The sequence below is a fragment of the Salvelinus alpinus genome, chromosome 12 (assembly GCF_045679555.1).
Source record: "Salvelinus alpinus chromosome 12, SLU_Salpinus.1, whole genome shotgun sequence".
Lineage (NCBI taxonomy): Eukaryota > Metazoa > Chordata > Actinopteri > Salmoniformes > Salmonidae > Salvelinus > Salvelinus alpinus.
The window spans coordinates 57,468,290-57,490,129 of record NC_092097.1 but is presented as its reverse complement, the minus strand read 5'-3'; the positions used below and the strand labels follow the sequence as shown (position 1 = coordinate 57,490,129).

Genomic DNA, 21,840 nt, shown 5'->3' with positions numbered 1-21,840 from the left:
AGTAAAAAAAGAATTGCAAAATAATATCCAAGGGTACATACTACTACAATGGTGACTTTATACCTATAGGCTACCTACCTATACATTTACATTTTAGTGGCCTAACAAACCTGGCTTTGTGTGACTGTCTTGCCTTGGTTCAGCCATGTTCAATGTTGATAGCTAAGTGAAATGGAGACTACTTGTGAGACACAATTGTGTGGGTTTGCAAAAAGTATCGTTTTTGATACCTGTGATTTGTGTCTATTGTCTTTGAACTAGGGGATCCGGTCGGCCTCCCTACTCGCCTGACTTTGGAGTTTAGTGCATTTGAGGCGTAAGTATTAGAGCTACACACATAGGAAAAAAGGGTTATTTGGCTCTCCCAATAGGAGAACCCTTTTTGATTCCAGATAGAACCCTCTGTTGAAAGGGTTCTACCTGGAACCAAAAGGGGTTCTTCAAAGGGTTCTCCTATTGGGGACACCCGAAATTCCCTTTTCGGGTCTACATGGCAACGTTTTTTTCCCCCCTAAGATTATAGACATCGCTCACTTTTTATTTTACCTTTATTTAAAAAGGAAAGTCAGTTAAGAACAAATTCTTATTTTCAATGACGGCCTTTGTTCAGGGGCAGAACGACAGATTTGTACCTTGTCAGCTCGGGGATTTGAACTGGCAACCTTTCGATTACTAGTCCAATTCTCTAACCACTAGGCTACCCTGCCGTCCCAGGGTAGCCTTGACTTTGACTGGTACAGTATGTCTTCTATCTCTCTAGTGAGGTCTAACAAATGGGATATGGAATGTGAGATACACAAAGTGAAATAGACATGTGTTCATCATGTTGCTCCTGATCCATTGTGTAGGGATGGCCCCAGCCCAGCCCGCTGCTGTCCCGTCACAGGGACCCTGTACAACACCAACACACTGGAGGCCTTCAAGACCTCAGACAAAAAAGCACTACTGGAAAAACAGGCCACGGAGGTAAGGCCCATTGATAGACATGTAAACATATATTACGTACGTAGAAATACACTACAGCTGTCTATGGTAAGACCCACTTATCTATATATAAACATCGCTCCTCAGGGAGCATAGGCCATTGACATATATTCTTACGACATGAGGCCATCTTGTAATTGTGTTTAATATGTTAGCTTCTTATGTAGTCAGGAAATATCTCATGTTTCAGTTCCCTTTCTTGTCTTTGCCAGATTTGGGATTCCATACAGTCCGGTGATGCTCTCAAGGACCCATCCCTCCTCTGCAAATTCCTTTTGCTGACTTATGCAGTGCGTAAAACATGGTTCTGTATAAGTTTATAATATAGTTTCATTACTTTTACGATGGGTTCTGTTCACTGCATTTAAGTGTTCTTTCTCTCTCTCTCTCTTTCTGTCTCTCTCTCTCTTTCTCTCTCTCTCTTTCTGTCTCTCTCTCTTTCTGTCTTTGTCTCTCTTGGTCTGTCTCTCTCTTTCTTTCTCTCTCTCGCTCTCTCTTTCTGTCTCTCTTGGTCTGTCTCTCTCTCTCTGCCAGGACCTGAAGAAGTACCACTTCTACTACTGGTTCTGTTTCCCAGCTCTCTGTTTCTCTGAGGGAATTAAGATCCTCAAGGAGCCGGCTACGTTAGAACAAGTCTTCTCTTCTAAACAGGTACTCACAGTTTATGCATAGATTAGAGGATGTACATTGGACCACACTAAAGTAGGTTACTGAGTGTTGTGTTGTGGGTGTGTGTGAGTCAACCAGAGCATCACTAGAGTATGTGTGTTTGCGTGGGTGTGTGTGAACAGGATCTCTGCTTTTCACCTGCCTCTGACCCACAATAATCTGGAATGTTCTGGGGAGTCAACTTTACGACTGTAAAAGTCAAACATAGAACACAGATAGTAGGGGAATACAGAGTCAGTCTGGGGTGAACCAGGTTACCAACATGACTGTCACATATGTGGGGAAGGACTGGGACTAGGGTTGTAAAATTCTGGTTACTTCCCCGAACTATAAACTCTCAAAATAAAGAAAGTCGCACACTCCGTGTGTAATCTCCCAACAATTGAATGGGTATTTACCAACGTTTCGGCATCACTGTGCCTTCACATCAGGAGATTACACATGGAGTGTGCTACTTTATTTTGATAGTTTATAGTTTATTCGCCATTAGTCAGCACCTCCACACAAACTATTATTCTGGGTGTGCGTCAGCTCATGTTATTTTACTTCCCCGGACTTATAAATGATAGGAAGGAATAAGGAGGAAAACAGAATTTATGGAAAACCTAGGACATTTTGGGAAAGTTACAGGAATCTTGCAATCCTAGGAAAGACTATACAGACAGTCTGGGGTGAAATGTAGGTTAGGTTGAGGTAGGGATGTTGTGGTGACCGTATTACGGCCACACCGGCGGTCACGAGTCATGAAAGCAGTCAAATTCTATGTGACCCTTTAGTCACGATAACTAGGCTTCTCCAAGCTCTGATGCTGCTGATGGTCATTAGTAGCCTACCAAACTTGCTAACTGCCTGGTACTCAGCACTCTATTGTCCCTCTAATCACTCTGACATCGATGTAAATGTAATGGAACATCTAATCAAACACTTCATGAGAGCCCATGAGATCATGTTGAGCAACATTTCTATAGGCTATGTAATTGAGGGAGAAAACAGAGTGATGGCCTCTATTAAAAAGAGGAGGATCCCCATCAGCTTTCTATAGGCTAGGCCTAACATATTTATTTCTAAACTTTCCTAATTTAAGCAGGGCTTAGAATGTGAAGAAATAACCTAATAGTTTATTAACATTTTAAGCTAAACGTTCTGATCTGTTGTGTCAGCCACATTGCGTAGTTTTTTTTGATGCTAGTGGTTGTATTAATTTGGGATCTATCGCATCTAACAACTGTCCCAGACTATGTTTGGAATATGTATTTCTCGCACAGAATAGAATAGGTCAGCTGTTGTACTATGGGGGATAGTAGATTGACAGACTAGTGTTTTTGCTGTTCGTTAAGCCTACTCATCTTGTTGGCTGATGAAAAGTAAATGTGGACAGTTCTTCCAATATCTTCAATATGCACCTCGGAATTGGATAAGGACGCGCGCAGCTACCTCCCCGATGTGTCTGTCTTCCCCCGACAGTTATTTGCTTGACAATCACCGGCTGATGAAGTTTTGTGACCGCCACAGCCCTAGGTTGAGGGCTGGATGTCTCCTATACAGACAGCATGGGGTGAACTGAAGGTTAGGTTGAGGATGATAGGATGTTAGGTTGAGGTTGTGTTGATCTATACCCTGTCTCTTCCCTCCAGACCTCAGCCTTACAGGCAGCCTATGACAGTCTGTGCAGTGAAACAGGGATCTCAGCTGTTCCTTACTTCCTGATCAAGTACACAGAGGATGCTGTCCAGGTGGCCCAGCTACGAGACTGGGACAGCTTCAACACTGATCTCAACAAGGTCAGTAGTGGCGTTGGGGACAAAGAGTTATGGTGATCAGAATGGCCCATATTGTTGGGTAGCCAGGCTAGTTTACCATGCCCTTTAAGGGGTTGAGTGGGTAGAAAGGCTAGTTTACCATGCTCTTTAAGGGGTTGAGTGGGTAGCCAGGCTAGTTTACCATGCCCTCTAAGGGGTTGAGTAGACCTAGTGGGTAGCCAGGCTAGTTTACCATGCCCTCTAAGGGGTTGAGTAGGTAGCCAGGCTAGTTTACCATGCCCTCTAAGGGGTTGAGTAGACCTAGTGGGTAGCCAGGCTAGTTTACCATGCCCTCTAAGGGGTTGAGTGGGTAGCCAGGCTAGTTTACCTTACCCTCTAAGGGGTTGAGTGGGTAGCCAGGCTAGTTTACCATGCCCGCTAAGGGGTTGAGTGGGTAGCCAGGCTAGTTTACCATGCCCGCTAAGGGGTTGAGTGGGTAGCGAGGCTAGTTTACCATGCCCGCTAAGGGGTTGAGTGGGTAGCCAGGTTAGTTTACCTTGCCCGCTAAGGGGTTGAGTGGGTAGCCAGGCTAGTTTACCATGCCCTTTAAGGGATTGAGTGGACCTAGTGGGTAGCCAGGCTAGTTTACCTTGCCCTCTAAGGGGTTGAGTAGACCTAATCCATGCCAGGAAAATACACCCCAACACCATAAGAGGTACCAGAACCCTCGTTTACTGATGCATTTACCTGTACATACTCCTCTTTGCTCACTGTGGAGTAAGACTGGAATATAAATATGCTGATAAGGATGTCCTATATTGGTGGTTAGATTTAATGGCACAATAAACATTACACTGTGCGTGTGGGAGTTTTTACATGTTCTGCTTTTGCACTTTACTTCCTGGTTCATTCAGGTAAGGTCTCTATGAAGTCACTGATGTTTCTTGGCACAATCCACAATCCTCTTGTGTGAAGTCTCCCTTAGAAAAGTGGTATTTTGGCCTCAATGAGACTTCCTGGTTTAAAGGTTAGGTCAAATATGCTTTGTTAACATTGCAGGTAACCGTGGGTGTGTATGACCCCTGCACTCTGCCCCAGCATCCAGGATGGCCTCTGAGGAATCTGCTGTTTCTCCTAGCCAGCAAATGGTAAATAACGGAAGTCCCAAACATAACATCATCGATCACATCCCACACTACCGGGATGGGATGAGTACACCTCCCTCCCCAGTATATTCTAGTAGTTATAACTAACAGGTTATTATAGATCACATCCCTCCCCTGTATATTCCAGTAGTTATAACTGACTAACAGGTTATTATAGAACACATCCCTCCCCAGTATATTCCAGTAGTTATAACTAACAGGTTATTATAGATCACATCCCTCCCCTGTATATTCCAGTAGTTATAACTGACTAACAGGTTATTATAGATCACATCCCTCCCCTGTATATTCCAGTAGTTATAACTGACTAACAGGTTATTATAGAACACATCCCTCCCCTGTATATTCCAGTAGTTATAACTAACAGGTTATTATAGAACACATCCCTCCCCTGTATATTCCAGTAGTTATAACTGACTAACAGGTTATTATAGAACACATCCCTCCCCTGTATATTCCAGTAGTTATAACTAACAGGTTATTATAGAACACATCCCTCCCCTGTATATTCCAGTAGTTATAACTGACTAACAGGTTATTATAGAACACATCCCTCCCCTGTATATTCCAGTAGTTATAACTAACAGGTTATTATAGATCACATCCCTCCCCTGTATATTCCAGTAGTTATAACTGACTAACAGGTTATTATAGAACACATCCCTCCCCTGTATATTCCAGTAGTTATAACTGACTAACAGGTTATTATAGAGCACATCCCTCCCCTGTATATTCCAGTAGTTATAACTGACTAACAGGTTATTATAGAACACATCCCTCCCCTGTATATTCTAGTAGTTATAACTAACAGGTTATTATAGATCACATCCCTCCCCTGTATATTCCAGTAGTTATAACTGACTAACAGGTTATTATAGATCACTTCCCTCCTCTGTATATTCCAGTAGGTATAACTAACAGGTTATTATAGATCACATCCCTCCCCTGTATATTCCAGTAGTTATAACTGACTAACAGGTTATTATAGAACACTTCCCTCCTCTGTATATTCCAGTAGTTATAACTAACAGGTTATTATAGATCACATCCCTCCCCTGTATATTCTAGTAGTTATAACTGACTAACAGGTTATTATAGATCACATCCCTCCCCTGTATATTCCAGTAGTTATAACTAACAGGTTATTATAGATCACATCCCTCCCCTGTATATTCCAGTAGTTATAACTAACAGGTTATTATAGATCACATCCCTCCCCTGTATATTCTAGTAGTTATAACTGACTAACAGGTTATTATAGATCACATCCCTCCCCTGTATATTCCAGTAGTTATAACTGACTAACAGGTTATTATAGAACACATCCCTCCCCTGTATATTCCAGTAGTTATAACTGACTAACAGGTTATTATAGATGACATCCCTCCCCTGTATATTCCAGTAGTTATAACTAACAGGTTATTATAGAACACATCCCTCCCCTGTATATTCCAGTAGTTATAACTAACAGGTTATTATAGATCACATCCCTCCCCTGTATATTCCAGTAGTTATAACTGACTAACAGGTTATTATAGAACACATCCCTCCCCTGTATATTCCAGTAGTTATAACTAACAGGTTATTATAGATCACATCCCTCCCCTGTATATTCTAGTAGTTATAACTAACAGGTTATTATAGAACACATCCCTCCCCTGTATATTCCAGTAGTTATAACTAACAGGTTATTATAGATCACATCCCTCCCCTGTATATTCCAGTAGTTATAACTAACAGGTTATTATAGAACACATCCCTCCCCTGTATATTCCAGTAGTTATAACTAACAGGTTATTATAGATCTCATCCCTCCCCTGTATATTCCAGTAGTTATAACTGACTAACAGGTTATTATAGATCACATCCCTCCCCTGTATATTCCAGTAGTTACAACTAACAGGTTATTATAGTCAGTTATATGTGGCTAATATTAGATAAAGTCTTGAAATTGGAATCTGCTGTTTCTCATAACCAGCAAATGGTAAATCCCCACACTAGCTTACATAAAGTGATACTGACAAGCACAGTGTGAGTGATCTTGTACCAGGAAGGGATGAGCACCAATCCGCCTTTATATTCCACTACACCTCTCTCTTCCTTTCCTGTGCATGACTAAGCTGTCAGTAAATAACTATTATTGTTAATATTAGCTAGATAAAGCTTGGCTGTGTGTGTGAAGTCATGAGGTATGTTCCTACACGGCGTTTTGACCTGTTCAGCGTGTCAAGCTAATGTAAACACTATGATACGGAGATATCTACGTGTTAGCATTTCTCTCTCTCTCTGTGTGTGTGTGTGTACCAGGGGCTCCCAGCTAGATGTGGTGGAGGTGATGTGTTTCAGAGACAGGACTCTTCAGGGTAGCAGGAACATTCAGCACAGCATCGTGTTCCAGGTCAAACTACCGATCCCTGAGCTGTCTGTCAATGCAGGTAAACACACACATCCCACCGTTTCCCGCTCTGCGGCGCCACGGGGCTGAGAAAACACACAAAGCCTGGCCTTTGTATCTGGCGGACAGGAGCGAGGGATGGGGAGATGGGAGGGATGGGGAGACCGAGATGAGACCGAGGGATGGGGAAAGGGAGACCAAGATGAGACCGAGGGATGGGGAAAGGGAGACGAGGGATGGGGAAAGGGAGACGAGGGAAAGGGAGACGAGAGTGAGGGATGGGTAGACGAGAGTGAGGGATGGGTAGACGAGAGCGAGGGATGGGGAGACGAGAGCGAGGGATGGGGAGACAGAAGGAGACGAGAGCAAGGGATGGGGAGACAGAAGGAGACGAGAGCGAGGGATGGGGAGACAGAAGGAGACGAGAGCGAGGGATGAGAAGAGGGAGGTGAGGGATGAGGAGAGGGAGACGAGAGCGAGGGATGGGGAGACAGAGAGAGACGAGAGCGAGGGATGGGGAGGCAGAGGGAGGAGAGGGTGACTGGGGGAGAGGGATTTAAATGTTAATGCAGAGACCACCACCTCTCCCTTGGTGGGGTTTGATCGGCTCAAGATCCCAAACAGTGCCCTATTCCCATCTTTATATAGTCTTACAGTTTGGTGACGAACAATGCCTTCTCCATTCCTGTTGTTGATCCATCCTCAGTTTTATCCTATCACAGCCATTCAACTCTGTTTTAAAGTCACCATTGGCCTCATGTTTTAAACCCCTGAGCGGTTTCCTTCCTCTCCGGCAACTGAGTTAGGGAGGACACTTGTATCTTTGTAGTGACTGGGTGTATTGATACACCAGCCAAAGTGTATTTAATAACTTCACCCAAAGGAATATTCAATATCTGCTTTCTTTGGGGACTAATCAACCAATAGGCGCCCTTCTTTGCGAGACATTGGAAAACCTCCCTGGTCTTTGTGGTTGAATCTGTGTTTGAAATTCACTGCTCGACAGAAGGACATTACAGAAAATTGTACAGTCGTGGCCAAAAGTTTTGAATGACACAAATATTAATTTTCACAAAGTTTGCTGCTTCAGTGTCTAGATATTTTTGTCAGATGTTACTGTGGAATACGGAAGTATAATTACAAGCATTTCATAAGTGTCAAAGGCTTTTATTGACAATTACATGAAGTTGATGCAAAGAGTCAATATTTGCAGTGTTGACCCTTCTTTTTCAAGACCTCTGCAATCTGCCCTGGCATGCTGTCAATTAACTTGTGGGCCACATCCTGACTGATGGCAGCCCATTCTTGCAAAATAAATGCTTGGAGTTTGTCAGAATTTCTGGGTTTTTGTTTGTCCACCCGCCTCTTGAGGATTGACCACAAATTGTCAATGGGATTAAGGTCTGGGGAGTTTCCTGGCCATGGTCGCAAAATATCGATGTTTTGTTCCCCGAGCCACTTAGTTATCACTTTTGCCTTATGGCAAGATGCTCCATCATGCTGGAAAAGGCATTGTTCGTCACCAAACTGTTCCTGGATGGTTGGGAGAAGTTGCTCTCTGTGTTGGTACCATTCTTTATTCATGGCTGTGTTCTTAGGCAAAATTGTGAGTGAGTCCACTCCCTTGGCTGACAAGCAACCCCACACATGAATGGTCTCAGGAGGCTTTACTGTTGGCATGACACAGGACTGATGGTAGCGCTCACCTTGTCTTCTCCGGACAAGCTTTTTCCGGATGCCCCAAACAATCGGAAAGGAAAATTACGGAAAATTACTTTACCCCAGTCCTCAGCAGTCCAATCCCTGTACCTTTTGCAGAATATCAGTCTGTCCCTGATGTTTTTCCTGCAGAGAAGTGGCTTCTTTGCTGCCCTTCTTGACACCAGGCCATCCTCCAAAAGTCTTTGCCTCACTGTGCGTGCAGATGCACTCACACCTGCCTGCTGCCATTCCTGAGCAAGCTCTGTACTGGTGGTGCCCCGATCCCATAGCTGAATCAACTTTAGGAGACGGTCCTGGCGCTTGCTGGACTTTCTTGGGCGCCCTGAAGCCTTCTTCACAACAATTGAAACGACCTCCTTGAAGTTCTTGATGATCCGATAAATGGTTGATTTAGGTGCAATCTTACTGGCAGTAATATCCTTACCTGTGAAGCCTTTTTTGTGCAAAGCAATTATGACGGCACGTGTTTCCATGCAAGTAACCATGGTTGACAGAGGAAGAACAATGATTCCAAGCACCACCCTCCTTTTGAAGCTTCTAGTCTGTTATTCGAACTCAATCAGCATGACAGAGTGATCTCCAGCCTTGTCCTCGTCAACAGAGAGAATAACTGACATGATGTCAGCTTGTCCTTTTGTGACAGGGCTGAAATGCAGTGGAAATGTTTTTTGGGGGATTCAGTTCATTTTCATGGCAAAGAGGGACTTTGCAATTAATTGCAATTCATCTGATCACTCTTCATAACATTCTGGAGTATGTGCAAATTGCCATCATACAAACTGAGGCAGCAGACTTTGTGAAAATTAATATTTGTGTCATTCTCAAAACTTTTGGCCACGACTATGTCATTTATCAACAGTCTCCTAATCAATAGTATACTCTAATTAATAGTATGTCATTATCAACAGTCTTTGCTTTCTGTTCCCTCAGCGTGTCCAAAGAATGTAGGATGGGAGAAGAACCCAAAAGGGGCCATGGGACCCCGGATGGTCAACCTCAGTGAATGTATGGACCCAAAGAGGTACAATAAACCAAGCCAATCAAGGGTACATCATGAGACTATCTCTATATGTGTCTATCTAACGCACTTTATCTAACACACCAGACTGGCTGAGTCATCAGTGGATCTCAACCTGAAGTTGATGCGTTGGAGGCTGGTGCCTTCTCTGGATCTGGACAAAGTGACTTCTACTAAGTGTCTGCTACTGGGAGCTGGTACACTGGGCTGCAACGTAGCCAGGACTCTAATGGTGAGGACCTGCGATGTTGAGATGATTCAATTAGATGATGAAATAGAGAACAGGGGGTTTCTACTAAGTGTCTGCTGCTGGGAGCTGGTACACTGGGCTGCAACGTAGCCAGGACTCTAATGGTGAGGACCTGCGATGTTTAGATTACATAATGGAAACATAGACCAGCAAGAATATATCCTGTATAACCTTCTGAACAGGTCAAATACAACATGTCAATACATTTCAACATGCTTGAAGTGACTCTAATGGTCACTTCAAGGTCATGGGAACATGGAGAATATATTTACATTCAGTCATATAGCAGACACTCCTCTAGTGACACTTACTGTACATGTAGAGAGACTATATAACATGTAGAGAGACTATATATAACATGTAGAGAGACTGTACAGTGGGGCAAAAAAGTATTTAGTCAGCCACCAATTGTGCAAGTTCTCCCACTTAAAAAGATGAGAGAGGCCTGTAATTTTCATCATATGTACACTTCAACTATGACAGACAAAATGAGAAAAAAAAATCCAGAAAATCACATTTTAGGTTTTTTTTATGAATTTATTTGCAAATTTTGGTGGAAAATAAGTATTTGGTCACCTAGAAACAAACAAGATTTCTGGCTCTCACAGACCTGTAACTTCTTCTTTAAGAGGCTCCTCTGTCCTCCACTCATTACCTGTATTAATGGCACCTGTTTGAATTTGTTATCAGTATAAAAGACACCTGTCCACAACCTCACAGTCACACTCCAAACTCCACTATGGCCAAGACCAAAGAGCTGTCAAAGGACACCAGAAACAAAATTGTAGACCTGCACCAGGCTGGGAAGACTGAATCTGCAATAGGTAAGCAGCTTGGTTTGAAGAAATCAACTGTGGGAGCAATTATTAGGAAATGGAAGACATACAAGACCACTGATAATCTCCCTCGATCTGGGGCTCCACGCAAGATCTCACCCCGTGGGGTCAAAATGATCACAAGAACGGTGAGCAAAAATCTATCTAAAAAGTTATATTTTTATACGGACGTTCAGCTCCCTCCAAAGATTTTCTATTGGGTTCAGGTCTGGAGACTGGCTAGGCCACTCCAGGACCTTGAGATGCTTCTTACGGAGCCACTCCTTAGTTGCCCTGGCTGTGTGTTTCGGGTCGTTGTCATGCTGGAAGACCCAGCCACGACCCATCTTCAATGCTCTTACTGAGGGAAGGAGGTTGTTGGCCAAGATCTCGCGATACATGGCCCCATCCATCCTCCCCTCAATACGGTGCAGTCGTCCTGTCCCCTTTGCAGAAAAGCATCCCCAAAGAATGATGTTTCCACCTCCATGCTTCACGGTTGGGATGGTGTTCTTGGGGTTGTACTCATCCTTCTTCTTCCTCCAAACACGGCAAGTGGAGTTCAGACCAAAAAGCTCTATTTTTGTCTCATCACACCACATGACCTCCTCCCATTCCTCCTGTGGATCATCCAGATGATCATTGGCAAACTTCAGACGGGCCTGGACATGTGCTGGCTTGAGCAGGGGGACCTTGCGTGCGCTGCAGGATTTTAATCCATGACGGCGTAGTGTGTTACTAATGGTTTTCTTTGAGACTGTGGTCCCAGCTCTCTTCAGGTCATTGACCAGCTCCTGCCGTGTAGTTCTGGGCTGATCCCTCACCTTCCTCATGATCATTGATGCCCCACGAGGTGAGATCTTGCATGGAGCCCCAGACCGAGGGTGATTGACCGCCATCTTGAACTTCTTCCATTTTCGAATAATTGCGCCAACAGTTGTTGCCTTCTCACCAAGCTGCTTACCTATTGTCCTGTAGCCCATCCCAGCCTTGTGCAGGTCTACAATTTTATCCCTGATGTCCTTACACAGCTCTCTGGTCTTGGCCATTGTGGAGAGGTTGGAGTCTGTGACAAGGTAGGGGGGTATACAGCCAGTCCAGAAAATGTCAAGAACTTCAAATCAAATCAAATCAAATTTTATTAGTCACATACACATGGTTAGCAGATGTTAATGCGAGTGTAGCGAAATGCTTGTGCTTCTAGTTCCGACAATGCAGTAATAACCAACAAGTAATCTAACCTACAATTCCACAACTACTACCTTATACACACACAAGTGTAAAGGGATAAAGAATATGTACATAAAGATATATGAATGAGTGGTGGTACAGAACGGCATGGCAAGATGCAGTAGATGGTATAGAGTACGGTATATACATATGAGATGAGTACTGTAGGGTATGTAAACATAAAGTGGCATAGTTTAAAGTGGCTAGTGGTACATGTATTACATAAAGATGGCAAGATGCAGTAGATGATATAGAGTACAGTATATACATATGAGATGGGTAATGTAGGGTATGTAAACATTATATTAAGTGGCATTGTTTAAAGTGGCTAGTGGTACATTTTTACATAATTTCCATCAATTCCCATTTTTAAAGTGGCTGGAGTTGAGTCAGTATGTTGGCAGCGGCCGCTAAATGTTAGTGGTGGCTGTTTAACAGTCTGATGGCCTTGAGATAGAAGCTGTTTTTCAGTCTCTCGGTCCCTGCTTTGATGCACCTGTACTGACCTCGCCTTCTGGATGATAGCGGGGTGAACAGGCAGTGGCTTGGGTGGTTGTTGTCCTTGATGATCTTTATGGCCTTCCTGTGACATCGGGTGGTGTAGGTGTCCTGGAGGGCAGGTAGTTTGCCCCCGGTGATGCGTTCTGCAGACCTCACTACCCTCTGGAGAGCCTTACGGTTGTGGGCGGAGCAGTTGCCGTACCAGGCGGTGATACAGCCCGACAGGATGCTCTCGATTGTGCATCTGTAGAAGTTTGTGAGTGCTTTTGGTGACAAGCCGAATTTCTTCAGCCTCCTGAGGTTGAAGAGGCGCTGCTGCGCCTTCTTCACGACGCTGTCTGTGTGGGTGGACCAATTCAGTTTGTCCGTGATGTGTACACCGAGGAACTTAAAACTTTCCACCTTCTCCACTACTGACCCGTCGATGTGGATAGGGGGGTGCTCCCTCTGCTGTTTCCTGAAGTCCACAATCATCTCCTTTGTTTTGTTGACGTTGAGTGTGAGGTTATTTTCCTGACACCACACTCCGAGGGCCCTCACCTCCTCCCTGTAGGCCGTCTCGTCGTTGTTGGTAATCAAGCCTACCACTGTAGTGTCATCCGCAAACTTGATGATTGAGTTGGAGGCGTGCATGGCCACGCAGTCGTGGGTGAACAGGGAGTACAGGAGAGGGCTCAGAACGCACCCTTGTGGGGCCCCAGTGTTGAGGATCAGCGGGGTGGAGATGTTGTTACCTACCCTCACCACCTGGGGGCGGCCCGTCAGGAAGTCCAGGACCCAGTTGCACAGGGCGGGGTCGAGACCCAGGGTCTCGAGCTTGATGACGAGTTTGGAGGGTACTATGGTGTTAAATGCTGAGCTGTAATCGATGAACAGCATTCTCACATGGGTATTCCTCTTGTCCAGATGGGTTAGGGCAGTGTGCAGTGTGGTTGCGATTGCGTCGTCTGTGGACCTATTGGGTCGGTAAGCAAATTGGAGTGGGTCTAGGGTGTCCGGTAGGGTGGAGGTGATATGGTCCTTGACTAGTCTCTCAAAGCACTTCATGATGACGGAAGTGAGTGCTACGGGGCGGTAGTCGTTTAGCTCAGTTACCTTAGCTTTCTTGGGAACAGGAACAATGGTGGCCCTCTTGAAGCATGTGGGAACAGCAGACTGGGATAAGGATTGATTGAATATGTCCGTAAACACACCAGCCAGCTGGTCTGCGCATGCTCTGAGGACGCGGCTGGGAATGCCGTCTGGGCCTGCAGCCTTGCGAGGGTTAACACGTTTAAATGTTTTACTCACCTCGGCTGCAGTGAAGGAGAGCCCGCAGGTTTTGGTAGGGGGCCGTGTCAGTGGCACTGTATTGTCCTCAAAGCGGGCAAAAAAGTTGTTTAGCCTGTCTGGGAGCAAGACATCCTGGTCCGCGACGGGGCTGGTTTTCTTTTTGTAATCCGTGATTGACTGTAGACCCTGCCACATACCTCTTGTGTCTGAGCTGTTGAATTGCGACTCGATTTTGTCTCTGTACTGGGACTTAGCCTGTTTGATTGCCTTGCGGAGAGAATAGCTACACTGTTTGTATTCGGTCATGCTTCCGGTCACCTTGCCCTGGTTAAAAGCAGTGGTTCGCGCTTTCAGTTTCACGCGAATGCTGCCGTCAATCCACGGTTTCTGGTTTGGGAATGTTTTAATCGTTGCTGTGGGTACGACATCGTCAATGCACTTCCTAATGAACTCGCTCACCGAATCAGCATATTCGTCAATATTGTTGTTGGACGCAATGCGGAACATATTCCAATCCGCGTGATCGAAGCAGTCTTGAAGCGTGGAATCAGATTGGTCGGACCAGCGTTGAACAGACCTGAGCGCGGGAGCTTGTTGTTTTAGTTTCTGTTTGTAGGCCGGAATCAACAAAATGGAGTCGTGGTCAGCTTTTCCGAAAGGGGGGCGGGGGAGGGCCTTATATGCGTCGCGGAAATTAGTATAACAATGATCTAGGGTTTTTCCAGCCCTGGTAGCACAATCGATATGCTGATAGAATTTAGGGAGTTTTGTTTTGTTTTTAGATTAGCCTTGTTAAAATCCCCCAACTTTGAACGTTTCTTCATGTGCAGTCGCAAAAACCCTCAAGCGCTATGATGAAACTGTCTCTCATGTCCTTGTGTTCTTGAGAGTCTCACCTTTCCATAGAGGGGTCATAATAGTTTGTAGGACAAACCGTTGGATCGTTACAGACACATCTCTAGTTTAAATTAATGGATTTTTGATGGGGATTTTTTTAAATTATGCTGATTAGGTAGCAAATATGTATATGTTGTTGTGTTCTGCAGGGCTGGGGAGTGATGTCATCTTGTTGACGTGTTGTTGTGCTCTGCAGGGCTGGGGAGTGAGATGTTATCTTGTTGTTGTGTTGTGTTCTGCAGGGCTGGGGAGTGAGATGTTGTCTTGTTGATGTGTTGTGATCTGCAGGGCTGGGGAGTGAGATGTTGTCTTGTTGTTGTGTTGTGTTCTGCAGGGCTGGGGAGTGAGATGTTATCTTGTTGTTGTGTTCTGCAGGGCTGGGGAGTGAGATGTTGTGTTGTTGTGTTCTGCAGGGCTGGGGAGTGAGACACATCACGTTTGTGGACAACGCAAAGATCTCTTACTCCAACCCAGTGAGACAGCCGCTGTATGAGTTTGAAGACTGTCTGGGAGGAGGCAAGTCCAAGGCCCTCGCTGCCGTCGACAGACTGGGCAAGATTTTCCCTGGAGTGGTGAGTTCCTGACCTCTGACCCCTGACCCTGGCATCCAAACCCAACTCGAACCCCCTATCTCAATAACACCACTTACCCTGTCATGGTGAGGCGTTTTCACCATAGTCGGCACACAGCTCCGAGGCTTTGTGTGAGCAAGCCCCGCAAACAAATCAGTTGCACTGCACACCGTTTTCTTGGGCCCTGTTTCCTGTTTCCTGTGCACCTGCCCACTTGACGTTGTCTCGTTTTTCCCGAGTGGGGAAGAGGGAGAGCAGGACGCGCGGCTGCCTCCTCGGCGGCCTCCTCGGCGGCCTCCTCGCGGCTGTAGATAATTTCTTGCCGTTCATGTGGTTCTCCCGAAGCTCACATGCCAAATTCATGATGAAATGTCTCCTGCTTGACTGTCTTGTACAACACGTGCGCGTTGATAGCAGCCATGTCGAGGCACGTTGTAGAACAACAGGCCAGCGGTGAGTACCTCCCTTTTACAGAGTACAGTCCGAGGCAACAGGCCAGCGGTGAGTACCTCCCTTTTACAGAGTACAGTCCGAGGCAACAGGCCAGCGGTGAGTACCTCCCTTTTACAGAGTACAGTCCGAGGCAACAGGCCAGCGGTGAGTACCTCCCTTTTTACAGAGTACAGTCCGAGGCAACAGGCCAGCGGTGAGTACCTCCCTTTTACAGAGTACAGTCCGAGGCAACAGGCCAGCGGTGAGTACCTCCCTTTTTACAGAGTACAGTCCGAGGCAACAGGCCAGCAGTGAGTACCTCCCTTTTACAGAGTACAGTCCGAGGCAACAGGCCAGCGGTGAGTACCTCCCTTTTTACAGAGTACAGTCCGAGGCAACAGGCCAGCAGTGAGTACCTCCCTTTGTATGTACAGTTTTCAGCCATTCATCATAAACTAATTAGACCGCCCACAATTCTTCATCATCATTACACTAAATTCAATCACGCTCCTCATTCGGATCATTCCAATTCAATTATCATATGATATCTGTTTTCTATTGCTCATTCCCTCATTAACGACATTCATCCAATGAGGAGAGAGACTCATTAGCCTCTGGGTACCATCGCTTCTTTGGCACGTGTCTTTTTAATTTTTATTTGACCTTTATTTAACTGGTTCAATGGGATGACGGAACACTACACATTATGAAATATATACTGAACAAAAAATATGAGAGCGTGATGCAACAATTTCAAATATTTACTGAGTTACAGTTCACATAAGGAAATCAGATCATTAAAATGTATCTAATCTATGGATTTCACATGACTGGGAATAGATACCTTTTTAAATGATCTGATTTAACTAAAATAAACCTTTAAGAAAAAAGGTAGGGGTGTGGATCAGAAAACCATCTGGTGTGACCACCATTTGCCTCATGCAGCACAACACATCTCCTTCAGATAGAGCTGATCAGGCTGTTGATTGTGGCCTGTGGAATGTTGTCCCTCTTCAATGGCTGCAAAGTCAAATCAAATGTTATTAGTCACATGCGCCGAATACAACAGGTGTAGTAGACCTCACAGTGAAATGCTTATTTACGAGCCCCTAACCAACAATGCAGTTTAAAAAAATACGGATAAGAATAAGAAATAAAAGTAACAAGTAATTAAAGAGCAGCAGTAAAAAATTACAATACAGGGGGGTGCCGGTACATAGTCAATGTGCGGGGGCACCGGTTAGTTGAGGTAGTATGTACATGTAGGTAGAGTTATTACTATGCATAGATGACAACAGAGAGTAGCAGTGGTGTAAATGGGGGGGGGGGGCAATGCGAGTAGTCTGGGTAGCCATTTGACTAGATGTTCAGGAATCTTATGGCTTGGGGGTAGAAGCTGTTTAGAAGCCTCTTGGACCTAGAGTCTATGACTAGGGTGGCTGGAGTCTTTGACAATTTTTAGGGCCTTCCTCTGACACCGCCTGGTAGAGGTCCTGGATGGCAGGGAGCTTGGCCCCAGTGATGTACTGAGCCATTCGCACTACCCACTGTAGTGCCTTGCAGTCGGAGGCCCAGCAGTTGCCATACCAGGCAGTGATGCAACTCATCAGGATCCTCTCGATGGTGCAGCTGTAGAACCTTTTGAGGATCTGAGGACCCATGCCAAATCTTTTCAGTCTCCTGGGGGGGAATAGGTTTTGTCGTGCCCTCTTCACGACTGTCTTGGTGTGTTTGGACCATGTTAGTTTGTTGGTGATGTGGACACCAAGGAACTTGAAGCTCTCAACCTGCTCCACTGCAGCCCCATTGTCTTGATCACGTTGAGGGAGAGGTTGTTGTCCTGACACCACACGGCCAGGTCTCTGACCTTCTCGTCGTTGTCGGTGATCAGGCCTACCACTGTTGTGTCATCGGCAAATTTAGTGATGGTGTTGGAGTCGTGCCTGGCCGTGCAGTCATGAGTGAACAGGGAGTACAGGAATGGACTGAGCACGCACCCCTGAGGGGCCCCTGTGTTGAGGATCAGCGTTGCGCATGTGTTGTTACCTACCCTCACCACCTGGGGGCGGCCCGTCAGGAAGTCCAGGATCCAGTTGCAGAAGGAAGTGTTTAGTCCCAGGGTCCTTAGCATATTGATGAGCTTTGAGGTCACTATGGTGTTGAACGCTGAGCTGTAGTTAATGAACAGCATTCTCACATAGGTGTTCCTTTTGTCCAGGTGGGAAAGGGCAGTGTGGAGTGCAATAGAGGTTGCATCATCTGTGGATCTGTTGTGGCGGTATTCAAATTGGAGTGGGTCTAGGATTTCTTGGATGATGTTGTTGATGTGAGCCATGACCAGCCTTTCAAAGAACTTCATGTATATAGACGTGAGTGCTACGGGTCGGCAGCAGGATAAATAATGTCCATAGGGGTAGTAGCAGGGGGGGGGGGGGGGACACACACAGACAGAGATGATTCCATCATGACCAGAACACAAACAGGCCACCAGTCCCCCAGTCTCTCCCAGCCCTCCTCATCACCGCTGACCATGGGCAGAGAACACACACATCAGATGAGGATGTGACTGGTGATTAGGATATTACAACACCCACTCAGATGGAATCTGCTTTGTTAATGGATCCTTCAGATGGAATCTGCTTTGTTAATGGATCCTTCAGATGGAATCTGCTTTGTGTTAATGGATCCTACAGATGGAAACTGCTTTGTTAATGGATCCTACAGATGGAATCTGCTTTGTGTTAAAGGATCCTACAGATGGAATCTGCTTTGTGTTAATGGATCCTTCAGATGGAATCTGCTTTGTTAATGGATCCTTCAGATGGAATCTGCTTTGTGTTAATGGATCCTACAGATGGAATCTGCTTTGTTAATGGATCCTACAGATGGAATCTGCTTTGTGTTAAAGGATCCTACAGATGGAATCTGCTTTGTGTTAATGGATCCTATAGATGGAAACTGCTTTGTTAATGGATCCTACAGATGGAATCTGCTTTGTGTTAATGGATCCTACAGATGGAATCTGCTTTGTGTTAATGGATCCTACAGATGGAATCTGCTTTGTGTTAATGGATCCTACAGATGGAATCTGCTTTGTGTTAATGGATCCTACAGATGGAATCTGCTTTGTGTTAATGGATCCTACAGATGGAATCCTCTTTGTGTTAATGGATCCTACAGGTGGAATCTGCTTTGTGTTAATGGATCCTTCAGATGGAATCTGCTTTGTGGTAATGGATCCTACAGATGGAATCTGCTTTGTGTTAACTTGTAAAAGTCTAAGCCTTTGGGGGTTGGGGACCTTTTGGTATCTCAATTTTTATTTGTATTTTACTACTATAGCCCACGGAAACGCATTGAATAACACATTCGTAAATGGCCAAAAAAACGTAAACAAAATAAATAAGGTTTTGAAGTGTCGGCCCTGTATACGACTGACCCCGTTCGGTCGACAGGCTGTTGTTCAACCAAGATTATTTTTGTCGAGCAGTGGCAAATATACTGTATATTTAAAAAAAAATATGGCACACGAGAAACCTCTGATTCCTCATCTGGTGGAGGCCTGTCTCAGTGGACTAATCCATTGTGGAGGCTTGTCTCAGTGGACTAATCCATTGTGGAGGCCTGTCAGTGGACTAATCCATTGTGGAGGCCTGTCAGTGGACTAATCCATTGTGGAGGTCTGTCTCAGTGGACTAATCCATTGTAGAGGCCTGTCTCAGTGGACTAATCCATTGTAGAGGTCTGTCTCAGTGGACTAATCCATTGTGGAGGTCTGTCTCAGTGGACTAATCCATTGTGGAGGTCTGTCTCAGTGGACTAATCCATTGTAGAGGCCTGTCTCAGTGGACTAATCCATTGTGGAGGTCTGTCTCAGTGGACTAATCCATTGTGGAGGTCTGTCAGTGGACTAATCCTTTGTGGAGGTCTGTCTCAGTGGACTAATCCATTGTGGAGGTCTGTCTCAGTGGACTAATCCATTGTGGAGGTCTGTCTCAGTGGACTAATCCATTGTAGAGGCCTGTCTCAGTGGACTAATCCATTGTGGAGGTCTGTCTCAGTGGACTAATCCATTGTGGAGGTCTGTCAGTGGACTAATCCTTTGTGGAGGTCTGTCTCAGTGGACTAATCCATTGTGGAGGTCTGTCTCAGTGGACTAATCCATTGTAGAGGCCTGTCTCAGTGGACTAATCCATTGTAGAGGTCTGTCTCCGTGGACTAATCCATTGTAGAGGCCTGTCTCCGTGGACTAATCCATTGTAGAGGCCTGTCTCCGTGGACTAATCCATTGCGGAGGTCTGTCTCCGTGGACTAATCCATTGTAGAGGCCTGTCTGAGTGGACTAATCCATTGTGGAGGCCTGTCTCAGTGGACTAATCCATTGTGGAGGTCTGTCTCAGTGGACTAATCCATTGTGGAGGTCTGTCTCAGTGGACTAATCCATTGTAGAGGCCTGTCTCAGTGGACTAATCCATTGTAGAGGCCTGTCTCAGTGGACTAATCCATTGTGGAGGTCTGTCTCAGTGGACTAATCCATTGTGGAGGTCTGTCAGTGGACTAATCCATTGTGGAGGTCTGTCTCCATGGACTAATCCATTGTGGAGGTCTGTCTCAGTGGACTAATCCATTGTAGAGGCCTGTCTCAGTGGACTAATCCATTGTAGAGGTCTGTCTCCGTGGACTAATCCATTGTAGAGGTCTGTCTCCGTGGACTAATCCATTGCAGAGGCCTGTCTGAGTGGACTAATCCATTGTGGAGGCCTGTCTGAGTGGACTAATCCATTGTGGAGGCCTGTCTCCGTGGACTAATCCATTGCGGAGGTCTGTCTCCGTGGACTAATCCATTGTGGAGGCCTGTCTGAGTGGACTAATCCATTGTGGAGGCCTGTCTGAGTGGACTAATCCATTGCGGAGGCCTGTCTCAGTGGACTAATCCATTGCGGAGGTCTGTCTCGGTGGACTGATCCAATGCGGAGGTCTGTCTCGGTGGACTGATCCAATGCGGAGGTCTGTCTCGGTGGACTGATCCAATGCGGAGGTCTGTCTCGGTGGACTGATCAAATGCGGAGGTCTGTCTCGGTGGACTGATCCAATGCGGAGGTCTGTCTCGGTGGACTGATCCAATGCGGAGGTCTGTCTCGGTGGACTGATCCAATGCGGAGGTCTGTCTCGGTGGACTGATCCATTGCGGAGGTCTGTCTCAGTGGACTAATCCATTGCGGAGGCCGCAGGGATGGTACACCACTATCACCATCATTTACCGTTAATTCTCAACATTTCTGATATTTGTTTGTTTGGTTACGGTAATTTCTGTTAATACATTCAATATATTATTATTATTACATTCAATATATTATTATTATTACAGTCTTAACGTTGTCATTGTAGGAGTGGACACGTTGTTTGCAGAGCGCAGGATTTAGGCTAATCCTGTGAGGGGAAAAAAAGTTGAATACCATTTACGAATTGTACATTTATTCATTGTCTTTTCTTTGGAGCGCTCCTGTCAATGTTGAGTAAGGACACGCACCTGATTACGGTTAGGATTAGGTCTAGGCTACCTGGCCTGCGCACAAATGTAGTCCTGAAAATGTTCCCGTTTGGGGATCTGATACTATTTCTGATTTGTCTTAACTCACCATCACCGTGGAGCTTCTCAAAGTCATTTTTTTCTTCGCCTCAAAACAGAAAGTAAACAAAGTCTGTTTTTTACATCCATTGAGAATGACAATACTTCCTTAATGAAGCCTATTTGAAAAATCTTTCCCGCCCTCTCCCTTTCAATAACCACTCAGCATTAAAGGGGAACAATTGTAATGCTCTTGTCCTTTGCACCAAATAGCCTACAGCAGAGTGTCTGTCTCTCCAGAGCTCACTGACGGGGAAACTCCAGGGCCCAAAATATTTTATACAATGTTGCATGTTTGCTGGCCATGTTCGGGCTGGACCAAGTTAATATTTTATACAATGTTTTAAGTGTGATCATCATACATGATGCAGCTCCTGCAGGTGTGATGAAGTCATGGACAGCTGAGCCTGTAGTAGCCTACTGTGATCTCTCACATTTTCTATTCCATGGTTGTGTTTAAAGTGATGCTCCAGAGCTTTTGTGTAATTTCAGCCAGTAGTTTTGAAAGTAGCACTAACAAGCCAAAACACGTCCCTGAAAAATTGTGCA

The 21,840-nt window shown here is 45.3% G+C and overlaps 1 protein-coding gene across 3 annotated transcripts in view; it reads left to right on the top strand.

Annotated features, from left to right (window-relative positions):
* Positions 1-21,840, top strand: part of atg7 (ATG7 autophagy related 7 homolog (S. cerevisiae)) — a 97,146-nt gene that overhangs the window by 1,397 nt on the left and 73,909 nt on the right. For all 3 annotated transcript variants that reach the window (XR_011667302.1, XR_011667303.1, XM_071336955.1), the window contains exons 3-12: positions 262-316; positions 849-966; positions 1,197-1,274; positions 1,519-1,635; positions 3,288-3,434; positions 4,452-4,540; positions 6,866-6,993; positions 9,606-9,696; positions 9,781-9,925; positions 15,072-15,230. Coding sequence is in view for 1 of the 3 variants with exons in the window: in XM_071336955.1 (XP_071193056.1) it covers positions 262-316; positions 849-966; positions 1,197-1,274; positions 1,519-1,635; positions 3,288-3,434; positions 4,452-4,540; positions 6,866-6,993; positions 9,606-9,696; positions 9,781-9,925; positions 15,072-15,230 (1,127 nt within the window). In the remaining 2 variants the exon portion in view is untranslated. The remainder of the gene's footprint in view (positions 1-261; positions 317-848; positions 967-1,196; positions 1,275-1,518; positions 1,636-3,287; positions 3,435-4,451; positions 4,541-6,865; positions 6,994-9,605; positions 9,697-9,780; positions 9,926-15,071; positions 15,231-21,840) is intronic.